This window comes from Marmota monax, unplaced genomic scaffold (assembly GCF_021218885.2).
Source record: "Marmota monax isolate L192 unplaced genomic scaffold, Marmota_monax_Labrador192_F-V1.1 WCK01_AAM20220418_F8-fsc00051, whole genome shotgun sequence".
Classification (NCBI taxonomy): domain Eukaryota; kingdom Metazoa; phylum Chordata; class Mammalia; order Rodentia; family Sciuridae; genus Marmota; species Marmota monax.
In genome coordinates this window covers 11,514,273-11,539,080 of record NW_026695202.1, presented here as the reverse complement: position 1 = coordinate 11,539,080, position 24,808 = coordinate 11,514,273, and the positions used below count along the sequence as shown (strand labels likewise).

Here is a 24,808-nt window from a genome sequence, read left to right as displayed (position 1 = left end):
TGGTGGCTAAGTCAGGATTTAATCCGGTTCTTTTCTATTAAACAGTACTCTGTGTTACAAATAGTTGCAAGAGCAAAAATTCCAGGTCTGTTTTTCTCCTTCAGTGTCCCCCTGCAACTTACCCCCAAGCCATCACAAAGCTCCACCTGCTGCTTTACTCTGGGATCCTACTCTCTCAGAGAGTAGGAGCCCCCTACTCCCTCCTTGGGCAGCTCCTGAGCTGGGCTGAAAACACATTTCAATGTCTGCAAGTGACAGAATTGTAGCACCCCACAAAGAGTTAAATTCATGGAGGATTTGCAGTGTGATTCAGAATGATGGAAGAGATGGCATCCATTCTATTCTCTTACAGTCACAACCCTCTGGGAAGTAGGTAGCACTCCTATCCCCATTTTGTGGATGAGGAAACTGAGGATTGGAGAATTTTCCAAAGTCACATAGCTAGGAAGTGTTAAGCTAGGACTGAAACTGAGGTATGACCTCAGGGTTGTCCTGCTTTTCAGAACACTCTGGGATCAGCCCATTAAATGCATTTTCTCGGTGGGAGCTTGGACTTCCTAAAATCTCTAGGTCGGGGTTGATGTGGATCTGAGTCATACCTGATCTTCTCGGGTTCTATCCCTCAGGAAAATCTGTTTCTGCTTGGAGATGGAAGTCGTCCTGTAATAGTCCACCAGCTTATTTAGGGATGGAAACTTCTCAGTCCATAAGAAGTAATTGCCCTTGTTGTCTCGCATGACCTTGAAGTGCTGGACGTCATCCTCATGCCTGGAGAGGAAGGCAAATCCAGGTTACATGTTATGAGGTGACAGAGCCTCTAGCTCTGTTTGCACCCAGGATGGTAGAGTTCGGTTTGGGCAGGAAATGTAGATATGGATGACTCTCCCATCACTGGGCAGGAAGGCTGGTCTAGCCAAGCGCTAGCAGGAGGTTTGTGGGAGGGACCACTCAGGAGGGACTTTCACATCAGCAGAAGGTAATCAGATGAGCTGGAATCTGTCTTGGACATGGAGCCAACATATACAAGGGGGGGGGGAATGTTGCAAATGTCTTAAAAACTAAGAGACTGAGGACCTTTTCATAATGTTTATTTTAAACATGACAACACCAGTGTCCTGACATGGTAAGGCTCTGCAGCAGAGGATTTTTTTAAGCCCCAGTTAATCTTTTTGTTATCAGAAATACTTTGAACCATCTTCTTTAAGCCTATAAAACTAGCACCGGTTAGGAAAAAGTTGCTCTTATCCTTAAGGAATTTGTTACATTTTTTTTTCTCTAGGAGGATTTCTTGATATTGGTTTATATTTTGCATAAATAGGGTTATAAAGCATTTTGAGCTTTGGGGGGAAAAGTATTATTTGGAACCATAGAGTTTGATCGGAAAAGACCTTATTTTATAGCCTGACTTCTATAAGGATGTGGATGGGCGGGCTCAGAAAGGTGCAGGGCCTCAGTCAAGATCACTGTGAGGGTTAGGCAGGTCTCTGGTTCCAGTCTTGTGAGCTTGGCCCACCAGGCCATGTAGACTTTTTTTTTTTTTAATATTTATTTTTTAGTTATGGGCGGACACAACATCTTTGTTTGTATGTGGTACTGAGGATCGAACCCGGGCCGCACGCATGCCAGGCGAGTGCGCTACCGCTTGAGCCACATCCCCAGCCCATGCTGACTTCTTTTAGATCAGCACTTTTGTATTGGATACCAGTCTGGACTCAAGTGATGGGGCACATTTGTATCAGGATTAGAGAAATTTAATTTTATCCATCCAGAAAGAGGGGACTGGACTTTTCTTATCATCTCTAGTCCTATTCCATGACCAACTCATGCTCCCTTATATGTAAAACTTATTTTTCAAACAGATCTATGTGTATATTTAAAGATATACTGGCACAAATGATACCAACAGACTGACTCAGCAGAAAGGTTAAGAATTTAAAGGGTTTTGGAGAGTAGAGATACCTCTGAAGGTCAGTGGAAGTTTCTTATAGATGGGTGTAGAGGTTGGTATTTCGAGGGGACAGGAATTCTAACCTTCATTCTCATCTTCTGTGCTGGGCTCTGCCCATACCTGGGCAAAGCTGAAGTTTACACAGTAACTGCTATCTCTACCGCTTTGGGATAGTAACTGACCTGTGATAATCATGATGATTTTTTCCCTGTGTGTTGGCCACTGACAGAGGCTTTCTTTCCCCCTAAAGCCCCATGGCCTGACTCATAGTTATTACCACAAAGAGGAGGGGGAAATGTTCTTGTTTATTATAATTATTTATCCACTATCTCTTGGTCAAAGGACTCCAGAGTGTGAAACATTAACCCTTTCACTTTCATAAGCTGAGACAGCAGTGGACATTGGGGGTGCTGCAGGTCATCTGGGTCTATAGACAGAGAATGACTTGACCATTGTCTCAAGTCCTGAGAGGGGCACAGAAAAGAATGTAATGTGGGGCTCCAGATTCTGAAACCTTGATCCTTAACAAGCACAAGTGAAGAACTACAATGAGCTCTTAATCATCTGTGCCTCTGACAGAAAGCAGATGTAAAAATAAATAAAAATGACTTTACTTCGGAAAATATTATGCTACATTTCTGGAGAAGATATACAATAGATATTGTAGTAATAAGTATCATGACAAGAGGCCATATTGCCTCAATGCCCAGGAAGACTTGGGCACCTCAATGCCCGGGAAGACTTGGGCAGAAGTCAAGGCTCACCATTTTGCAGAATTTGTTTCAATTGAGGAAATAGAAACTAAAATTCATAGCTGAAAAAGTCCAGGGTCATGGACAAGAAAAACCAAAGACAGAAAGAGATGCCCTTCAATCTAACAAATTACTTGGTCCAATTCATAATTAGGGCCCTTAAAAATAGGTTTGACTTGTAAAGTTTATTAATAGAGCAAAATTTCATTAATTAAGACCTAATGAAATTGGAATTTGTGATACTTTAATATTGGCTTGAGCTAAAGTTTACAATCACCCAACTAATAAAAGGAAAGCTTTAAGGAAAATTAAGAGTGTAGGCAAAATTGCAGAGCAAAGCTAAAGAGACCAGCTACTTGCAATCCCCCTAGAGCCAAGTGTGTATACAAATGGTTGACCCATTATTTGTGGGTCCTTCCTGTGTTTTAAAAAATCCACTTCCTTGAAAGAGTGAGGTAGCCATAATTTACTACCTAAGATTAGATTTCTGTGATACAGCTGTAATGACTTTCAAAACCTATTGAATGATTCAGACCGGAATCTTCTGCCAATGAACTTGGCAGGAGGGTCTTACTGCGTGGGTGGCCAGGCCTTCTCCTGATCCTCTATCAGCTCTATTTCTTGCACTTTCATGAGTGGTCACCAAGTACATGCAGTCTCTGAAAGGCTGACCACACATACTATGTTCAGACCCCGTGCTTCTCATTTGGGGCTGTGTCATGTCTAAGCCTGGACCGAGTCACTACTTCCTCCCAGGTGCCATACAGGAGCCACATTTCCCAGTCACAGCCCTCCCTGCCCACTCCTTGGGCTGTGCTCAGTTGTTCTCAGGTCTGCCGCAGGGTGCCAGGGTGTGGGGTTGAGGCAGCCTTGCTCTGTGCTCAGCTGCCTGCATAGGCGTCCTACAGCCATGACTTGGGATTTCTACTTGTCTCTGACCCTTCTTCAAGCATACATCACAGTAGTAATTGCAGGAGGATCACAAGTTTGAGGCCAGCTTCAGCAATTTGGGGAGACCCTGTCTCAAAAAGAAGAAAAAAAAAAGGGCTGGGGATGTGGCTCAGTGGTAAAGCACCTCTGGGTTTAAAATTTAAACCCCAGGTGGATGTGGTCAAGTAGTAGTTCTTATATTCTTCCTCCCCTTCTCCTTCCTTCCATACATATTCTGCGATTATCTACCGCGTGCAAGACTCTGTTAAGCGCACAAAGATGAAGTGATAAAATCCTGTTCTTCAGGACCACTTGGCCTAGATGGGGAGGCAGATCACTGTGGCATAATTTTGAACACAACCTACCTCACTAAGGAGTTACAGACACAGGTTCCCGGAAGGAAATGGATAACAGTACAGTTTGATAAGATGTCACCAAGCTTGGTCACCTAAGCCAGTGGTCACTGGGTCACATTTGAGAGGTCACCTGTGGCTTCAGTAGTCTGGGCGACTATCAGCTGAGAAGGATCAGGACGGTGTCAGGAGTGGCCAGTACCTGACGGAGATGGAGAAGTCCCCTGGTGAGCTCTGGCTGGCCCGGATGATGAAGAACCCAACTTCCTTGCCCATGAGTAAGTTCTCTGCCTGATGTCTCGAAAGTCCTTCATGAAACCACCTACCGGGAGAGAGACAGCAAGAGGATCTTGATGCCAGGCATGACGGTAAGGGAAAACAAAGAAGGGAGGGAGGGTTAGAAGAGGGCAGAGAAGCCTGAGGGGCAGGTGCTTTCAGAAACCCAGCAAGGGCTATAAGCAGCTTTCAAGAAAAGCAAGTGAGTGTTCCTCTTGACTCGCCCTCTTTGTTCCTTCCCTCCAGGAGAAGCCTCTCTCCAGCTTGGAAACCCTGAATCATGGAAATGTGCCTCTGCACCAAAATGGGGCCAAGAGGGAGGGACTCACGGCAGGAAGCAGCTGCCTGCTGCTGCGCTGCTGCTGAGTGCGTGTGCGGGATCAGATGGAGGAGGACTGCGGGGCAGAGGATGCACAGGAGGAAGGGCTGCTATGGGCACTGGGAAGGGATGCCAGGCCAGCGGGCTGGGCAGGGCCTGGGGCATTCACTCCCAGGTTGAGGCCTCAGTGAGCTGGAGGCTCCTCTGTGGGGCAGTTGGGGTGAGTTACAGCCAGGGACTCAGGCTACTCAGGCAGGCATGGAGAACCCGGGACTAGCAGCAGCCCCAGAGAACAGCTCTACAGAGCCGGCTCCTGTGGGATTCTTCGTGAGCAATTCCCTCTGCTTTGGGACCCCACCGCAACCACCAAGAAAACAAAAACAGGCTGGAGAAAAAAATCATCCCCCCCCACCTCTTGGTACCAGGGATTGAACCTAGGAGCTCTTTACCACTGAGCTACATCCCAGCCCTGTATATTTTTTATTTTTAGACAGGGTTTCATTAAGTTGTTGAGGGTCTCAACAAGTTGCTAAGACTGGCCTTGAACTTGCAATCTTCCTGCCCTAGCCTCCCACCTTGCAGGGATTGTAGGCAGGTACCAACACACCCTGCTTGGAAGATCATCTTTGCTGTGGAAAAGAAGCAAATGGGAGAAGCTGCCTTTTCAGGATTGCAGCCAGGGTGGCAGTCTCTGGAATGTGGCTGCACGTAGGGTGGCTGGCATGCAGGAAAAAGTCGAACACTCAGGGCAAGGCCCAGAGTACAGACAGCCCCAGGGCAGGAGGCCAGAAACCTCTCTCAACCTCTAAGAAGCAAAATGAGAGTTTGTAATTGCTCAGGGGCCAGAGGTGGGGTGGTGTGACATTGCTTCAAGGTGGCTGCTCTGATCACTGCCCCCAGTAAGGCTAATGCACATGGCCCTTTAAGAGAAATGCCTGACAGGCATTTGGGTTTCTTTATGAACCACATTCCATGCTTCCTAGAATTTGGGAACCTGCACTGGAGACAGGGGTAGAAGAAGGGCTGCACTTATTTCAGACCTGGCCACAGGGAAATGCTGGCTATACCCCCAGGGGCTGGAGGCAGAGTCTCTCTGGAGGTCTGGAGATCTTCCAGAGTTTGCCACACACCCTTGCAGGGCTGACCTAGTGACTGCCACATCATAGCCACGTGGAAGCAGTGGGGATGGGAGAAGAAGTCCCTCCATAGCAGCTATCACTCAAAGGAAATAATTTAGAAGGGGCAACAGGCAATTGGGGGGGGGATTAGAAAATGTGTGTGTTCTCTAACTAGGATTGGAGAAGTGATTTCTTTTGAGACTTCCAAAGACTCTCACACACTCACATTAGGCACAAGCAGTCAGGGTTTCAATATTCCATGTCATTGCAAAGCTATTCTCTCTGTTCACTGTGCCCTTGAGCTCCAGGGGGAACGGGAGGTGAGCAATTGGAAATATCAAACACGATTCTTTTGCAGAAATGAAGTGGTAGCTGGAAGGGATTGGGGATCAAGAGATTTTTGGTTTTGGTTTTCGTTTATTTTTTTTGGCGAGATGGGAGAAAAGGCAGCATGTGTGTTTGCTGAGGGGAGTGATCTAGCAAAGAGAGAAAGAACGTGGATGTGGGAGAGGGGAGAATTTCTGCACTGGCAGTTCGCTGGGGACAGTTGCAGGGGGGCATGTCTGACCTCAGTTGCAGGAGGCTGTAGAAGTGGGGGCTGGGGACCAGGGGAGGAGATCAGGGAGCTTCCCTTCTGGTGACTTCCATTTTCTCAGTGCACCTGGAATCCAGGTCGAGGGCTTAGAGTGAGGTGGGGGAGGGGCGGGAGGCACCTAGCAGATGACCAGGCAGCATCAAGGGCCCGATGAGGTCATTCATCTGGTTCAGTGGTCAGTATTGGATCACTGATGGTGGTGCTGCTGCACCTCATAGGAGTCATCGGTGCCAACAAACCTTTGCTGTTTGGGTAAGCCACCGGCTCTGCGACAAGATTAGATTTCTATCTAACCCTTGTGGTCAATTCTTGAGACAACTGGGGCCCAATCTCAGTGTTTCATTTCCTCTTTCGGGAGGGAATTTCCCTTCCCCCCACTGACTTCTCTTCTCTGGCTGGGGTGAACATATACTTTAAGGAAGGCAGGGAGTGTCCCCACAGCCGCCCTATTAGGGACAGAGTTGTTTGGGTGGAAGGTAATTGCAAAACGGCCCTTCTGAAGCGAGGTGGCCAACAGCGCCCCCTTTGGGATGCTTGGAAACCTGCAGTTGCAATCATTGTGGGTGATTTTAATTTATAACCTTATTTTATAAAAACTTAAAATAGGCGATACATGCACATGGTGGAAACTTCAAAAGGGAATGAAATGAAATGCAAATCTTCCTCCCACCCCAGGCCTTCCGCTGTGTGGTTCTGGAGGCTCTGGAGGGAGATCTCCAGAGGCAACCATTTTTGACAGTATCTTGGGTATGCATGGATAATTTTAGTGACAACTGAAAAAGTAAGGGGAGCGTGTGTGGGTAGGCCAATCTCAGCAGGCTGGAAATACTTACTCAGGAAACTGGATGTCTATAAAATTCTTGGGCACATATCCTTCTTGGCTCCCAAGCTCCGCCTTGAACCATTCCTCTTGGTTACTTAAGATCTACAGGGAGGAGAACAAAGGACGCAGTTGCTGCAGGGAGGACCCGGAAAAGCAAGAGAAGGGGCTGCAGGGCAAAGAAAGTCCTTTTGGATGTATAGGTAAAAAAGCCACGGATCCAGGTAGCTGCTGTGAGTCCGCCTAGTCGGGAAGGGGGCACTCAGTGGGCTTGCCTTTGGAATATGGCTTCTCTTTGACCCCAAGCTATCTCTGTCACTTGTGCCACCCACTCATGTCACCCCACTGTAGCCTGGCTTCCCAGACCCAGCACATGGGGGCCTCTCTGAATTCCTTCTCCTTTTCCTTTGTCTTGGGTCTTGGCATCTTTAGTTCCTCATCTGGGCAGACGGTGGGAAGGGAAGAATGGCTACTCCGTAGTTTTTTCTTCTCTTCCAGGTGACCAGGAAACTTCAAAAAATTAAACTCTCCAAACAAGTAGATTAAAACTTGGACATCCAAGTGGGGCCAGCTGTGGAAACAGCACCTCTGTGTGTTCACATTCTGTGTTTCACAGATCGCTGGGACAGGATTCAAGATACATGGGATGGTGTTTGTCAACTTGCTTTTAAAGCCAGAGCACAAGCAAAACCAAAAGTTCTGTCTCATTACTGTATGGTTCCCTCTTGACTGTTACCCCACACACTGTCACCTACCTTGGTTACTCATATTACTCACCAGACTTGGCTCTATGAAGCTTCTGCTTATTTCAGAAAATAAGAGTCACAGTTAAAAGAAAAATATTTGCCACCCCCACTGAGATGCTTCTAATGTAATGTGACATAGACGTGGGCCACAGTTCAAAAAGGGGATGGTGGAGCAGAAGAGGGCAGGAAATGCGAAGAGCCACTGAATTAACCACCCAGGAGCCCTCCTAGTTCTGAATTTTGAGAAATAATAACTCTGTGATCGTTTCAGCCATTTTTAGTTTGTTTCTTGTAGCTGAAGATGTCCTGGTGAATTGAGTGACTAAGATGAAGAGGAAAGTCAGAGGATGGGTAGAAAAGACAGCCTGGGGGAGAGGCCATCTGCCCAGGCAATGAGTGAGTTACTCAGGCAAAGTTAGGTGGCCAAAGAACCACTCCTAAGGCATGAGGAAATGAGGTGCATTCTGGGACGCCTGTCAGAACCCCTGGGCCCATGTTGAAGAGTTTGGGTTTTTATCTTGGAATTTATGGAGAGTGAGGAAAAGACTTTAAGCCCGGAAATAACAGTAAGAAAGAGAGTTAAGAAAGAGCTCTGTATCACAGGGTGAGGATGAGCTGGGGGTGGGATAAAGTCAGGGGAGGAACTGAGGGGAGGTGAGTATCACTCCCCAGGAAAGAGACGATGGGGCCTGGACTAAGAGGAGGTGAGGACATATTTTAGAGGAATTGAGAAAGCCACATGGGCGGGATTTTGACCTTCTGGGGAGCTGAGGGAGAGGGGGATTTGGGGATGACTCTGAATTTCTAGCTTGGGAGATGGAGTGGGTAGAGATGTCTGTCCTGAAATAGAAAGCAGGAGTCAAGCAGGAAGGACGCATGGACTTCAGCTTGTAGTGGGTGAACTCTGATGGGGAAGGGAGGCTCAGGAGCAGTGCACGTGGGAGCCGGACACAGGCTAGAGGTGGGGGTGGCAGAGTGGCACTTGGGAGTCATCCAAAGGGATGGATTTGAAGTCATGGGTCCCAGGGGTTTCTCTCTCCCAGAGAAAAAGCCAGGAGGAGAGTTGCAGAGAGCCTCGTGCTGGAGAAGTAACGCTGACCTACTTCTAGTATCACTCCTGAGGGGGACGAAAGGGGAGAGGGCCCTATGGTGGAAGGAGAAGGCCTGCTTCCTGGCTTGGCTCTGCCACTAGCTATGTGACGCTGGGCCAGTCAATTAGCATCTGAAGACGGGGATAATAATATCTGCCCAGCACCTCACAGAGCCCTCTGAAAGTCCTTCCCTAAGCACATACTCTTTATGAAAATATCATCTGTCAAATGTGATATTCTTGTGAGGGAGAATTCCAGCTCTGAAGGACACAGAAGGGTTTATAAGTTCTTTAAAGCGTTATGTTATTTGTGTATGTTTTGAATGTGATCATTTGTTCCGAAGAAATAAAAGTGTGTCCCATATTTGAGTTTGAGAATTGCTGAGAACAGAGAACTCTATAGTTTCAAACATCAAATGTGACTGTTGGTTTCACTAAGGACGAGGGTATGTGTGTGGGGGGGAGCAATGGGGGAAGCAGAAAATCTAGGTCAAAGGAAGAACTAGGAACCCCAGAGGTGGTGCCTCCCAACTACACAGAGACCACGGGAACATTCGCCTCTGGGCCACTGCTTCCATGGCTTTGGAATTCCTTTTTCCCATCATGGGAGTACAGAATTTTTGGCCAGGGGGCAAATGTCAAATCCAAAAGTGAGCAGGACTAAGGTGAGAGAGGCCTTTTAGAAATTGGCTTATCACAGTACGAACAACACTTTGTATTTCGTTCTCTGACCTGAAGCCAGCTGTAATTTTAGTAATCATGGCTCATACCCATCTAACTACCTCCTCCTGAAACCAAAAGATTATCCCCCAATGCTGGCTATTTGTCTCCACCACCTGGTGCTTGGTCGGTCTGAAATTGTGTTTCCAGAGAGGTGAATTTACAGGATTTTTATGGTGTAATAGAAGCAAGGTCTTAAAAAATCTCATTTTCTGCAAGGAAAGTATTTGGGGGAGGGGGAGAGGGCTTCCTCCTGCCGTTGTGGGCCCAGAGCCCTGTAACTTCCTGTTCCTCTCATCTCTCCATCGGTTCGGTTCCCCTTATCTCTTATACCCATCGTATAAACCTGAGCAAGGAGCTCAGTCTAAACCCATGAAGTTTTACCCCGAAATTGCTGTGCCTTACTTCTTAAAAATGTTCCCTAAGAGAATAATTTTCTGGGTTACATGGCCTGAGAATAAGTTAGACGTGGGAAGAGAAAGACCAAAGTACATCAGGAAAAAATTTAAAATTGGATAGAATTACAGCTCTTAGAGGCATGGCAGAAATCAGAGGTGTAGAGGAAGTTAATTATGTAGGATTAACTCTTAGTGCTTTTATGCCTCTGTTTCAGGAGAAAGAAATGGGGTCGAGTTGGACGCAGTACAGAAGCAAGTAGAAATGGATGGGGGTCAAGAGACAGTTTTCAAAGCTCCTGGAAAATTCCAGTGACAGATTTCAATGTAAGTCTGGTGCCATGTGAGCCTACGGGTATGGAGGTTTATGACACAAACACGGAAAGTTTGATTTTGATTCTCGGCTTTCCAAATGTTTCTTCCCGAGGAGAACAGAGATCAGGTCATTCTGCAGGGTTCCTTGTCCACCATCTTGTTTACCATCCCATGCGGATCAGCCTCTTGTAGGCACCTGCTGTTTGCAGTTAGGGTGTCAAGAATACGGAGGTGAGTGAACTTGGGCCTTCGCTCTGGGGAACTCACAGTCTGGAGAGAGTGGTGGATGCACTAGTCAGACACATTTTTGGGGGGAACTTTCTTATGAAAAGCTCTTTAGTCTTTAGCTCTAGAAGCCAAACAAGAGACAAAGGCACCCTAAAGCAAATTGCTGGGGCTGACGAGAGCTGGCTTTGAGAATGACCATGAGGATCCCTGGGTATGTTTCCCGACTCGGGATGAGAGGAGCAGACACTGTGGTGGCACACCAGGAGCGATGACTAGGGCACTGATGACCTTCATTCAGACATTGTGTGAGCTCTGTCACAAACTCTGAGTTTTTCTCTTCACCACTACAGCTGCAATGGGCAACATTTGAAAAGAGGGAAGGGGCTGACTTTCGGATGGAATTCCAAATGAGCACACAGAAATGAAGTTCAGCAATTTAAGAAGTGTGCCCTGGGAACCTATTGGGGCGGTGGCTTATGTTTGATGGTGGGAAGACACAAAGATGAATCTGGCATGGTGCTGCTCCCAGGGAGCCCACGATGGAGGGACGCCCCTCCATGCACCAGATGTTGGCAGGACCCACTTTGGCAGAAGTGACCCTGGCCCTTACAGAGCAGCCAACACAGAAATGGGCAACTGGGAGCCCACAGGGTGAGAGTAGCAGTGAGAAGTGGAGCCTGTGCCTCAAGATGAAGCGCTATGAAAGCTGGGGAGGCGCTGCAGGACAAGGGATCGCTTTTGCTGGGGCAGTCGGGAAAGGGGAGGATCAGTGAGGGCACCTGGCAGGGTGGTCTGAACACACGTGGGCAGGGAAATGACACTCAGAGCATAGGGGAGAGCCCAAGATGGGGCTGTGTTGTAGTGGAACCGGGGGCATTATGTACACAAAGGTTGTCTGTATGTGTGTGTATGTGTGTGCACGCACGCACAAGTGCGCCTGCTTGTGAGCGTAATGAGATCGGACAGTGCACTGGGGCCAGATGGTTTAGATTTCAATCAATTGGTAACAGGGAACCACTGGATGCTTTCGAGCAAGGAAATGATATGATCTGATTTGTCTTCTAGAAAAGTCCTTCTGGGACTACTTAGTAGAAAGATTGAAGAAAGAAGAGACAGCAGGCAATGAGGTCAGTCAAGGGGGCCATGGCGACAGTGTGAATGAACAGGCAGAGACAGCAGAAATGTGTCTACTGATAACATGGCCACCCTTTGCTGGGCATCTGCTTCGGGCCAGGACCTTGCAGGGTAGCTAGGCCTCCACTGATAGAAGGAGTCACTGAGACTCAGAGGAAGCAGAACTTGGCCCAGGGCCTCACAGTAGTGAGCTGGGGGTTGAACCCACATCTGGCTGGTAGCAAAGTCCTTCCCACTGCACCCCACACCTTTCTAGTGAAGGTGGGGCTCACTTGAGAGAGATCACCATGAAAAATATTCATAGTGTATCGTGTGTAGGAATTGCACAAAGCTCCACCAAGACTGTCAGAATCTACCGGGGTTAACTTGGACACATGGTCTAATCCCTCAGCCTCCATTTCACACTTGTGAAATGGAAGAAAAAAGTAGTCCTACTTTACAGGTTTACTGAGTTATGAAATAATGCCTGCAAGCCACCTGACCAGGTCCTGGCACTCAACAGGAAATCAGGAGATGTTGGCTACTGATCACCAGAATTGGCAAGGGGGGAATAGATGACCACTAAGGCTGCTGGTGTGGTGACCAGCCTCTGCTGACATTCGGAACATGGATGTGGAAGTGGGGGTGAGGTGGGTGCGGGGTTCTGGTGAGTCTGGAGTCCATGTGGCATCATCCAGCTGACAGCTGGAAATGTGGGTCTGGGATTCGAGGCAGAGGTCAGAGCAGGAGGCAGAGTGCAGAATGGTGGGTCTTTGGCATAGAGGTGAGAGTGGAGCCAGAGAAATGGATGAGGTGGCTCAGAGCAAGAGGGGAAATTAGATGGCCAAGGGCAGTACGCCCAGGAAGCTGCTGTCTATGGTTAGAGGGAGGAAAAGGAATACCCCAAAATGAGAGCTATAGAGGGGGTTTAAGAAGGGAGGGAGAGAGAAAGAATGGGGGCCTCCCCAGGAGGGGAGGGGGCCCAGGAGAGAGGCGGTTAGCAGAGCCACGTTCTCCAGGTGATCGGGAGGGTTGTTATATTTCACATCAAGGAAGTCATCGGGCATAAAAGGGTGTTAACAGGTAAGAGGCAGATTCCAGAATGTTGAGGAATGAGGAAAGAGGGTGCCCAGGTAGAGAATTCTGCCTGGTAATGCCAAAAAGTGGAGAAAAGAAACCAGGAGGTGGCCTGGGAAGCAGAATTGAGGCCAGGGTTGGGTTTTTGGCTCCTCCCTTCCTTTCACTTGTCTGGGGAAGGAGGAAAATTTGAGCAGTATCGGAGTTCTGTTTGCAATGGAAGATGCGGGTAGTGGTTGGTCCCTCCCTGGCCTCTTCTGAGTGGGGTACGCTCCAGCGTGGCTGAGAATCACATGGTCCCAATGCTCCACAGAGAACTGGGGGGGCTTCTCCCAACATGGCAAGTCCTCAAGGACCTTGTTAAAGCCACAGAGAAGAGAAAGCCACCTTTTACTGGGTTGGCAGCCTTCTCGCTATTCTGAGCTTGTAGCTTCAACACTGAGCACTGCCCTCGGGCCACTAGACCTTTTCAGTTAAGAGCCATGGGAAGGCTTCGTGCTGGAAGCATTAAAATTCCTAGCAAATCCATCCCCCGTGGCTTGTCCTCCACAGACACTTTCCAAGTCACACGTGACAAGCCGCTTTGTATAGCACAAAATCCTCTATGGTGAGACAGTGGTGGCCCCAGTGCCACTGGGCATCTGAGAAAGCCCATCTGGGCTGCTGAGGACAGGGACAGCCTCTTCAATTGTGCTGAGGCCAGAAAAGAGGCCTTTGGCATCATGGACCATTAAATGGCCTCCAGAAGGGTTTTGTGTTTCTTTTGCAAAAAACAAGGGCTAACTTTTGGAGTCTGTAAGTGTGCCTACATCGTGGGAGAAGTCCAAGGCCACTTCAGCTCAGCAAGTGGCCACTACAACTCAATTACAGGCTGAAGACAAGTTTTAAGGAGCCTCTGAGTGGCTGGGTGGGCATGGCTTTTGTTGAGCCACGTCTGGCCCAGCTGCCTCTCCCTGGCCGTCTGTACCCATCCTCACCTCTTCTCCTAAGCTCCAACCATGAACCTGGGTGCTCCTGCCTTAGCACAGCCCTGAGTTTCAGCAAAAGGTCCCACTGAGCTCACTGCGTTCCTCACCCTCATTCTGCCACATTCCTACAACCCCCACCTTTCAAGGTGGAATCACCTCTTCCCTCCCCTGTGCTCCCTGAGCTGACAACATTTGGGACAGTCCTGGGGATGGGTGTCTGTCCCCTTCTGGACCATAAGTGTCTCAGGATAAGATGGTGACTTATGCTCTCTTCTGGCCTGCATGGAGCTGAACGTCTTTTCATAAAAGGAACTGTGAACATTCTTCAGAGACAAAGGCATGGATTGTTAGATGACCTCAGTGGCAGGACTTGGGGGACCTCAACTAGCTCTCACTCCCTGGGGGCCGCGTATCACCTACCTTCAGAACATCTCCAGTGTGAAAGCTCAGTTCATCCTCCCCAGAGGCCAGGAAATCAAACTTGGCAACAGCTTCCATGTTGGGATGTGAAGCTGGAAGAGAAATAAGGTGGTCATTGTGCCTTTCCACCAGGGAAAGGGCCTCAGAGCAGATGGCACTGCCTGGCAGCCTCAGCAAGTGTGGCCCAGTGAATGTCTGCAGGCACGAGAGCAGGACTCAGGTGGACGCCAGGGCTTGTGTTTGAAGCAAGAGCTCCTGGATCCTTCCAGATCTGGTTCCTGGGATGGTTTTCTGAACCAACAGATGCCAGGAGCAGGAAATGCAGGCCAACGACAGCCTTTTCCCTCTCCTTTCATCTCCCCTCTCCTGTCGCCTGGCCTGTAGTGGCCTGTCACCCCCTTCTGGGGGCATCTCTGTTTCCACTTGATAAGGACAGAAGGCTTGCTATCAACTGGAACTTGAGGCCCAAGGGGCTGGGGAGACTGTTCTGTAAACACTGTCCCGAGGCTGTCCCTTGGCAACTATATTTAACCAGGCGGTGTTAATTAGACAGATGCCATTTTCTCTTTTACATCTGAATCATTTAAGAGAATTAGATGGCTCGGTCAGTGGGGAGCTCAGCGTCCTTCTGCACGGTTTTAGAGACTTGGAAGCATTTTGGTTTTTGAGATGAGAGATTTGGTTGATCAAATTACTTATTTTATTATTGTAGCATAAACCAAGAACATTTTGGAAATTTTGATTTTCACATTTTTTAAATGAGTTAAAATTCTGGCCCCTCCTTGTAATGCATGAGACCTGTGTAAAGAAAGATCAATGTATCAATCACCATATTACATTGAGCATGAAATTTTCTTTTTAGGAATCTGTGGAGACGTCATACAGAAAGCAAGAGAGAGAGAGAGAAGGGTAGAATCCTAGTTTTGTTGGTAAATAGCCATTTGATCTTGGGAAAGAAATTAAACCTCAGTTTCTTCATCTGTAAAATGGAGATCATGATATTCAATGAATAAAATTATGAGAGGAAATGAAATACTAGATGCAAAGTATTATGCAAAAAAAGTTAAGGAGTATTGATGTTTTAAAATAATTTTATGAAATAAATCTTTCTCCAGCCAAAGCAACCAGGTTAGAAGCCGCACGACTTTCTTCTGATGTGTTCCATATCCTAGAAACTTTTCTCCTTGAAATGTGGCGCTGAGTCCCCGAGACTATCAAATCCTTTGATTCTCTGCTAAGACAGCTTACTGTCAGGGCCGAATCTGGAAAGCTGTGGTCTGGCATTTATGTTTCTCAAAAATTCCCTAAGTCTCAAACCCTTTGAGTGAGTTAATAAGTAACCCTCAAACCTGGTGGACTTTCAGTGATCAGGAAACTGGGGCCACATCGTCCTCTCAGTTTGAATTTCTGCCCCAGTAGACAAGATTTGGGCAAATAAGGGAGGTGGCAGCAGGTGGCAGGATAAAGAGCAGAGAACTCAGAGGATTAAAGCCGACTGTGACGGGGTGATAGCAAGGGGTTCGTGTCTCTAATTTTCCATATTTGCTTGGTTTTCCAAAGGTAATTTCTAATGGCAAATATTACCGGTCCAAAGGTAAGTATTAAGTGAAAAATAGCTCAGAAGTCAAATAAAATGTCACAAATGGCTCTCGGAGCTTTTTCACCAGTTCAAACTTATTCCCAAACAACAAGGCAAATACACTTTTCGTACATCTTCTTCAAGATCTGTCCATCTAAAGCAAATTAACATTTTTGTGACCTAGTTAACCCACTCGGCAGGAAGGAGAAGTCTGCCCTCCTTTGTTAATGCTAAATGTCTTTGCTGATTTGATTCACCCCATTAGGTCAACATGCAGAGCTTCTCCTAATTAAGGCCTTGCCTCTGGTTTGCAGGGGATATGGCTTCTGTGGGTCACCCTCATATAAAGCACAGTAGACACTGGTCACTTCAAGAGATCAAGTGTCAGGTGAATGGTTCTGAAAACCCCATTTCCATGCAAATTTACCTTAATAAGCAGAATGGAGACAAGGGCAAATCCTGACCATATCAGAAAGTCACATAAATTAGAGAGAAAGAGAGAAAGAAAAAAAGAAAGAAAAGAAAAAAGAAATATTCAAAGTATGCTCTAGGTGTGACCTTGAGCTTGGGAAGATCTCTCTGCCATTACACGTAACAGCTCAGGCCTGGGCGCTTGGTTCAGGCTGGCTGGGAAATCACTTGTGGGAGAAGGGCAAGGCAGAAGTGAAATTGTCTCTGAATACTGCCACTTCTCTCTGCCTTGCCCCAGGAGGCAGGCAGTGTGGCAAAGCCAGCTGCGCACGCACATCTCAGAGCTCCACAGCCTATAATATTAATCCTGGCTCCTAAAACACAATTAAACAAGCCCACTCTTTATGAAATCATTTTGCAAAAAGTGTATTTGCTCCCATTTCCATTTGTGAAATGAGATCTGCTCAGCGGCTATTTGGTGGTGGGGGGAGATGTTCAAAGGTGGGCTGAGGTGTGTGCTGTTTTTTTATTAGAATCACAGGGCTTCACAAACCCCTCCTTTGAAGCATCCCTGGTAGCAGAGAATGGTAAATTATGTCACCCCCAGGGGCCAGTCTTCAGTCTGATCATTAAAAGGCACGGAAATTTATATCCCCATTTCTCTATGTCCGTTAGTGTTAATTTTGAAAAGTTTTAAAATTACCACCAGGGAAAAAGAAAACTAATATAGTTTATTCAGTATGCATTGATTTGTTTTATAAGCTGTACCTGGCATCACTTCATATCACATTTGAGGAAAAAAAAATATATGATGGAGATTAAAACCTGGGTAGCAGCAATTCAGAGAGGGAAAGAGAAAGACAGAGAACACAACAGATGACAGTCTGAATTCAAGAACGCAATGGAAGGAAACTTCTTGCTGCTGCCTGAATTTCAGTGCTTCTGACCTCTGGGGGAGATGAAGAGTGAGACCCCCTTTTGGAGAGTCTCAAAGATGGATTCTGTGTGCTTTCCCTGCCAGTGATGGGCTGAGGAAATGGCTGAAATGTCACCTGCCATACAGTGCAAGAAGCTGCAGCCTCCAGGGGCAGCCGAGCGGCTTCCAGCAGCCTCCTCCCACACTGGCCTCCTTGATGATGCCATTTGTGGGCCCTAATGCCATCTCTGCTGCTCCCCAGCCCCCTGCGACTCTCTCGCACATTTTCCATTAGCAGCTCTGTGACACAGACCTGCTTCACCACAGGGCAATGCCACAAGGACTGCCCTTACACGATTTTCTCTGCCCTTGCATTTCCACATAAGCTTCTTTTACCACTGAAAACAAAACAACAAAAACCCTGAAAAATAATCAGGCTATCCAACAGGAATGCTCCCGGAATTCTAAAACACAATCGCCATGGAGGACACAGAAACAAAAGGCCTGAGAGGGCTCTTTAAAACAACCTCCACTTAAAAAGTAGATTTAAGTGGATTTGTTCAGAAACATAGTTACCATCAAAATGGAACCAGGCAATAAACTTCTTGAATAATGTCAGCTCCTCCTAAGTTGCCTATGAATAGCCAGGGTTTCCATTTTATGTATCTCTTAAAAAGAGCAATTGCATAAGGCCACAAAGCTAGGCAAAGATTCGGGCTTAGGACCCCGTGGAAGAGAGCCTGGGTCCTAAATTGAATCAGCAATACCACTTCCTATTTTGCTGGGAAGATCTCTAATTTGAATACTTGCCCCAGTTTATATTGTAATTTAGATAACATACTGTCTTGCAATTTTATAAAGAGAGAGAGAGAAAAAGAAAGATTGCTTTTTATAACTTTTGCTGGTCGAATATTTATCAGGACATTAGTCACAAATGTAATTTTCATTAGTTTATCTTGGGTATGGAGTGAAGGGCATAGTGAAGACTTTACAGTTTAGGAGTTTGGCTGCAACTACCAAGAGAAACTTAGGAAAAAACGTAAAATTATACCAGTTATCTACTGTCACATAAAACAGACACTTAGAACAGTCTTTTCTTATTTACTTTGAGAAAGGGTCTCACCACATTGCCCAGGCTGGTCCTAAACACCTGGGCTCAAGCCAACCTCCTGCCACAGACCCCCAAGTAGGCGGGACTGTGCGCATGTACCAGTGCATCTGCAGGAACCACCATCCTTCTGCAGGATAGGTCAAGCCCCCCTGGGACACAATCAGGGACAGCAATCCCCCGCCTTGGAACTGACAGGCAAGGCCAGCTCCATTACTTTTCAGAAATAGGAAATCTTACGCTACCAGGGAAAAAAAAAAAAAAAAAGCAAAACAATTATAGCTAAGCCCCACTGTACACAATAGGAATGTTCTTGAAAAGTTATTATGAAGAGAGTATTTGTAAATGGAATCATATTAGCATGTATTATGGAGACTCACTCTACAAAGGAACCCTGTGGTGAATCCCCTTATCAAATGGAAAGGGAAATTTGTTATGCAAATAACTGCCTTTTAATTGATCTGTTTTAAAATCTGGGTTTTAACAGGCATTGAATCTTAGAGCACACCTGTATATCGGCTCTGGATCCCCATATGGGGGGCCAAATAAATATGAGTTTTCCCTGTTCTCAATTCCCAAAAGCACTTTGAAAACTATTGAGATAGAACATTCCACCTTGGAGAATAGACCAGGGGTCGACAACCCTTTTCTGTAAAGGGCCAGAGAATAAATCCTTCTGGCTTGCCGAGCTGTGCGGTTTCTGTCGTCAATATCGAACTGTGCTGTTGTAGCCAGAAGGCAGGCTTGGTGGTAAATGAATGGGCGTAGACTTGTTCCAATAAAACTTTACTTATAGACCCTGAAATCTGAACTTCTATGTAATTTTTACATGTCACACAGAACTATTATTCTTTTGACCTGCCCACTCCTCCAACCATGGAATAAGGTAAAAACCATCTTAGCTCAAGGACAAAAATACACGAAGGACTGGATCAGGCCCACTGCTGAGAGTTTGCCCATCTTTGCTGCACATGTTTACATCTCTATCCTGTTTCCCCTAGTGGTTTACAAACTTCCAGAGGGGAGGGTTGCAGCTCAGTGGACAGCGTGAGCTTCGGAGTAGACGGACCTGGATTTAAATCTAAAATGTGCCATTTGCTTCCGGGGGTGTGCTATCACGTCCATGAAGTGGGAGCAGCCACGCTTACACTGAGGGGTCTCTGGCATGAGTGCATAGACCCTGACGCATAGTAGGAGTCCCGTGAATGGTGGTTCCTGTCATTTACTGGTAGATTTCCTGTTACTTCCATCCAGTTCCTAGCTGAGTGAACAAAAGCATGACAAACGACCTGTCATTAGAGTTATAGCTACAGTCCCTTTTTCCTCAGGGAAGGGACAGCAAACAACAGGACCTACTTACAAGGATCAATGAATTTCCCACTCAGAGGTGCCACGACTTTTTAGCAAATCCTGCCACAGATAATGAAACACACATCCGCACTAAGAAGTCTGATTTTTTTTAATCCAATAGAGGGCAATGGTGCACCCCCAAACCGCTGACTGCAGCTTCTAACTTTCCTTTGCCTCTCTGAGGCCCATAATCTTTATTTAGATAGGTTTGGTGATTGTCCTCATTGTCCCTTGTGAGTTTTAAGGCACATAAACATTAACATTTCAGAGTCTAGCACCTATAAAACAGAGAATTGCTTAGGTGGAAGAGAATTAGAAGTCATTTTCTCCCACACATTTTCTAAAGCTTAAATTCCATCTGAGCATCCTGGCATGGTGGTCCCTATTCATCTCAGGGTGACAAGCGAGTCCCTTACTCTGCTTTTGACTCTGGGTTAATGATCCTGGGTTGAAACCTCTATTGTGTGGTTTTCTTTTATCTGAACCTTACAGCTGTGTTTGGGGCCTTTCTGACTTAGTAGGAATTGGATGTAGGCACAGGAAACAGAAAGGTTACAGATGGCCCTTCCTGAACATTTTTAAGCATAGGATAGACACCTACTTCACAGTTCACCCACCAGCCACTGCTTAAATATTCTAGAGACCCAAACCAATCTATTCTGGAGAAGTGAGGGGGTGGGGGAAGAAAGGCTGGAAGGCTGGGCCTAGCCAAGAGAACGAGAACTGGCCTTTCCACATTTGGGGCTCTCAAATGACAACATTTTTGTTTAATTCCACACCAGCAGAATCCCTGCTTGCAGGACCCTTCCTAATCAGCCGGCCGCTGAATGTCTAACAAGCTGCTGAATGTCTAATAAGGCGTGCATATTTCTTTACTCCTCCTGCTCTTTGTTTTTTTTTTGTGGTGCTGGGGATTGAACCCAGGACCTTAGCGCATGCAAGGTAAGCACTCTACCAACTGAGCAATATCCCCAGCCCTACTCCTCCTGCTCCTGAATTAACCTCTAATTCATCTTCTGCAGTCTTTAAAATAGAGACCCTCAAATTCTTTTTGAGTAAGATTTGATTCTGTTTTTTCTGGAGACTTGGATCTGAGGCCAGGCACACAGGGTGGGGTGGGAGTTGGGATGGCAGCAACTACAACTAGCTCCTGTGGGGCCATCTGGGTCCTCCCCACTTGACTTTTAGCAGATCAGCCTGCAGGTAGCCATGGACTTGGTGTAGCCATCAAAATCCTCTGCTTTAGGAGATTTGCAACCTTTGCTTATCTGGATCTCCCAAGTCAGAGACTCAGCGCCATTTCTTTTTGTTTCAATATCCCAGGAGAATAAGACAGCCCTTTCAATAGGACAGGTGCTCTCTCCAGGGGATGTAAACATCTCTGATTTTATTGCAACCAAAGTAAGCAAAGATGAGCAAAACACACCCACCAAAACATTTCTGGTTAGTTGGCTAAGATTCTCATCTGCTCTAAAAGCCTATCATAAGTGATTTTTTTGCATAGGACATTCTTATTTTTCTCTTGTCCTCAAGTGACTCATTATTTTCCCCCTCCTAAGCCCCAGGAAAGCACAAATCTCCCATCATGAGTGGCAGGGGTGGACAAATGGAACTAGACTGGGCCCTCTGCAGCATGTCCGAGAACAATAAGTCATTAGTGATGGTCTGCTGGTGCCAGTCTTGGAGACCCTGAGGAAGTGGCTTATGAATAGAAGCCACCAGGGTGCTCCCTGTCTCCCATCCATTCCTGTCCTGTGCGCAGGTGTGTTCCCCAAATAACAATTCATCCTCTCACGCTGCTTCTCTTCTGCAGAGAGCTGCCGACAGAGCTGTCTCCGATGACAGGCAGCTAATGGGCAGCTGGGTTTTGAGCAAGATTCTGAGCCATGCGCAGGGGAGGGTTGCTTTTTCCTCCCTGTCTGGAAGGGAATGAGGCTCAGCCCATGAACCCCATGGCCAGGGTGGCTTTACCTGCCCTGACCTCTTACTGCCTCTCTGCCAGTCCCCTCCCACACATCCTTGGCCAAGTTTTTAGCAATTCAGTCAGACCTGGGATCCCCAGCCCCTCTGAACTCTTTGGTCTCAAGATCTCTTCCTAGTTCCCAAATGGGGACCATCTCCTCAGTTGGAAGGCACCTGATTTTCAGGTTTGGAAGCCAAATAAATATATTTTCCAGACTTGTAGACAAACTTTTCACTACTAGAGAGTCCCTCTAAATCCCTTATATCCTTATTTAATCAAATTGCTGTTCCGCGGGTCCTTGCCTGTCACTGTGGATTATGGAGATTTCATGGGTCTCAAGGATGACTTTTTTGTTTTTAATTAGCTCCTTTTTTTTCCTGCTTATGACTTTTTTTTTTTTTTGGTGGGGGGTAGTTTGCGAGGGGGAAGGATAAGAAGGAAGAGAAGTAGAAGAGGAGATAAGTGGGGAGAGTGTCCCCTGCAGGTCCCCTCTCTTGTCCCGTCTTGTAACTTGAGTGATAATAGAGACAAAGCCTAGATCGTTGTTTTCTTTTCCTTCTATGGCCTATTTATTGCCTTTACTCTTCTTTAATTCACTCCAGTCTAGTTTATATAATTGACCTTTTTTTTAAATTCAAGGCTTATCACATCAAATCTCATTTGTCCTCAAACTTTTTTTGTAAGAAAAAATTAAAAAAAAAAAAAAGGCGTTGCACCCAAATTCCACTTTTTTCCTGATTTACCACTGTGCATGGTGAGGCTGCCCCACGGTGGAAGGCTGCAGGACCTGGGTGTTAGACCTGCTTTCGAGCCTCAGGTCGTGCTGTTCATTTGGTAGCCAGGGGACCTTAACCTCTCTGAGCCTCAATTTCCTCTCCAGGACTTCAGAGGGCAATGCTCACCCCATGGTGTCACGGGGCAGCGCGTGCAGAATGCCTGGACATCTGACCGCCTATTCCTCCGAAGCATTTTTGCATTTCAGTGATCTACCAACATATCTCTCATAGAGAAAAAACAAATTTCAAAACTGTTTTAAAGAGTGTTAAATCCACCAAATATATGCTTCTTTTCAGGCTTTCAAGCCCCCACGTCTTCCTGCTTTTCCTGGGCAAGGACTAGCTTTCCTCTGCTGGCGATGGCACCTCAGCTGCTGTGTTATCCAAAGGTGCGACCCCCCCCCCCGGGGTGATCAAGGCCGCCCAGGGAGTGGGGAGAGAAGATGGCGCCAGCTAAGGGGAAATGGGGGAGGGGGGGTGAGGAGCTGCACCCTGACTTGCTTCCATGCACTGCCCTCCACCCTGAGCTCAGTCCCCAGGTTGGTGACTTTACACAGGAAGCACCCGGACAGCGCGGGAGGGAATATGCTGCCCAAGCCTCGACAATGTCTGCAAGCACAAACCGGCAGAGAGTAAGTTATCACTCATCAATAAGGTCTGTCACCTGCCAGGGGCTTCACAAACGGTCACCCTCTGCAACATTTATTATTATTATTATTAATCACCATTCACGTTTTATAGATGAAAAATGGAGAGAGAGAGGTTAAGAGTCCGTGTTGTCGGCTCCTAAGGCCGTGTGCTGTCTTTCCTGTTTCACCTGGCCTCTGCTGACACTCAATGACAAAACCTGGTACTAGTTCAGGATAATTGCTAACAGGCTTAGGCCCTTTGAACCTTCCCAAGCAGCTGTCCTTTAGCGAAGGAATTGACAGCAGCAATTCTTACCCATGAACTTCATGCCCATTACTTCTTGGTCAAAGGGGCAAAGACTGTAATAAACCTGGTTGACCTTGGTCCAAGCCATCAAGTGCTTTAAGGCAATTGCAAAAATGGGAACCAATGTCAGTTCACGAACTTACAAGCTGCTGCTCCTCCGCCCCTTCTTTTCTCTCAATGTCACCCTTTTCTCCCATCATCAACTTTCCCCACAAGGTGTTTCCCAAATTCTTTCTTTTTCTCCTTGAAACATTAAAGACTTCCCCTGAATCTAGTTTGAAAAAGTGATGTCGAAGATACTTCTGTTTTTTAATACTCCTGCTCCTCTCTTATTAAAATGACACCACAAACACTTCAATCCAAAAGAACAGAAACGGAACACCCAGTGTCCTCGGGCCCCCTGCAGATGTTACTCCCAGCCCTGCTCTGCAGACAGACTGAGGTTGCCCTGGCTGGTTCCTTGTTGTATCCTTATTGTTTCCTGAAGCTATGACAACTGTCTACAGACACGCCATGAGCCCCGCCGGCAAAACCAAACACAGATGAAGCATTAAAAACACCACCCAGAATCAAAAATCATTTCCTGAACCCTATCAGAAGGGTGGGAGGGGAGCCAAGTACAGAGAGAGGAGGGTAAGAAAGAGACAGACATTCTACAAAATTAGCCTCCTTTTTTTTTTTTTTTAACTCTCCATTTTCTATTCACACCATGATCTCCCTTCAAATACATCATTGGGATTTTATGGTGGCTTCTTTTTCTTCTCTTCCCTTCTGTTCTCTTTATGTTTGTTTTTATCGATTCAAGCTCTGAACGCTCAGCTTATTTATCATAGGTTTGAAAGCCTCCATCTTTTTGTTGTGTTGTCACCAGGGCTGTGACATCTTTCACAAATGCTGCATATATGCTTGGTGTCCCCTGTCCTTTTCCTCGACATCTGAGCCCGGGGCCATGGTAATTCTTACTTGGGCAAAGCGCAGAAAGTGTAGAATAAATGACTACCTGACCGAAACTACCTTAATCTTTTTGTCACTGTTACTTATGTTCCCAAGCCACCGTTTATTACTAGAATGCTGGTCATTTTTTTTAGCTCCAAAGCTTGCGAAAGTGAAGATTAACTCCTGGGATCACTTATCGGGCGGTACTCGATAAGTCTATTCCTGAAAAGTTAGAGGTAATGACATTTTTAGGTAGCAAGTCACCTGGTAAAGGTACAGTTGGGCTAGGGCCACTAAAAATTTGTCAATCAAAGGGAGATACTGTGAGTTCCTCTCATCTAGTGAATAATTAGAATTTTCTTGTTTTTGGAAAATTAAAGCTTCCTAGCTCAAGTTCGGTTAAGCTTTTTGAAGACCATGTTTTTCTGCCCTTTCTCTTTCCGTGGTGCCAGGAATTGAACCCAGGCCCTCACCCACTGACAGGCAAGCACGCCACCACCGAGCTAGATACCTAGTTCCAGTTCTCTTTTTTTTTTTTTTTTCAGTTGCCAGTTTTGGTCAAGAGAGGCCTCAAATCCTAGATTCTCAAAAATGGAAGTTGTTCCCAAAGCTGGTGGGTCTTTCCCTAATTCACTGTGCTGAGATCCAGC

At 46.6% G+C, this 24,808-nt stretch overlaps 1 protein-coding gene across 2 annotated transcripts in view; it reads right to left on the bottom strand.

The window, feature by feature from the left end:
* The window catches only part of Grap2 (GRB2 related adaptor protein 2), a 65,232-nt gene that overhangs the window by 7,612 nt on the left and 32,812 nt on the right, over positions 1 to 24,808 (bottom strand). For both annotated transcript variants that reach the window (XM_046429508.2, XM_046429509.2), the window contains exons 2-5: positions 14,184 to 14,275; positions 7,125 to 7,216; positions 4,186 to 4,305; positions 600 to 768 (exon numbers count right to left, since the gene is read on the bottom strand). In XM_046429508.2, the coding sequence (XP_046285464.1) occupies positions 600 to 768; positions 4,186 to 4,305; positions 7,125 to 7,216; positions 14,184 to 14,261 (459 nt within the window). In that variant the 5' untranslated portion in view covers positions 14,262 to 14,275. The remainder of the gene's footprint in view (positions 1 to 599; positions 769 to 4,185; positions 4,306 to 7,124; positions 7,217 to 14,183; positions 14,276 to 24,808) is intronic.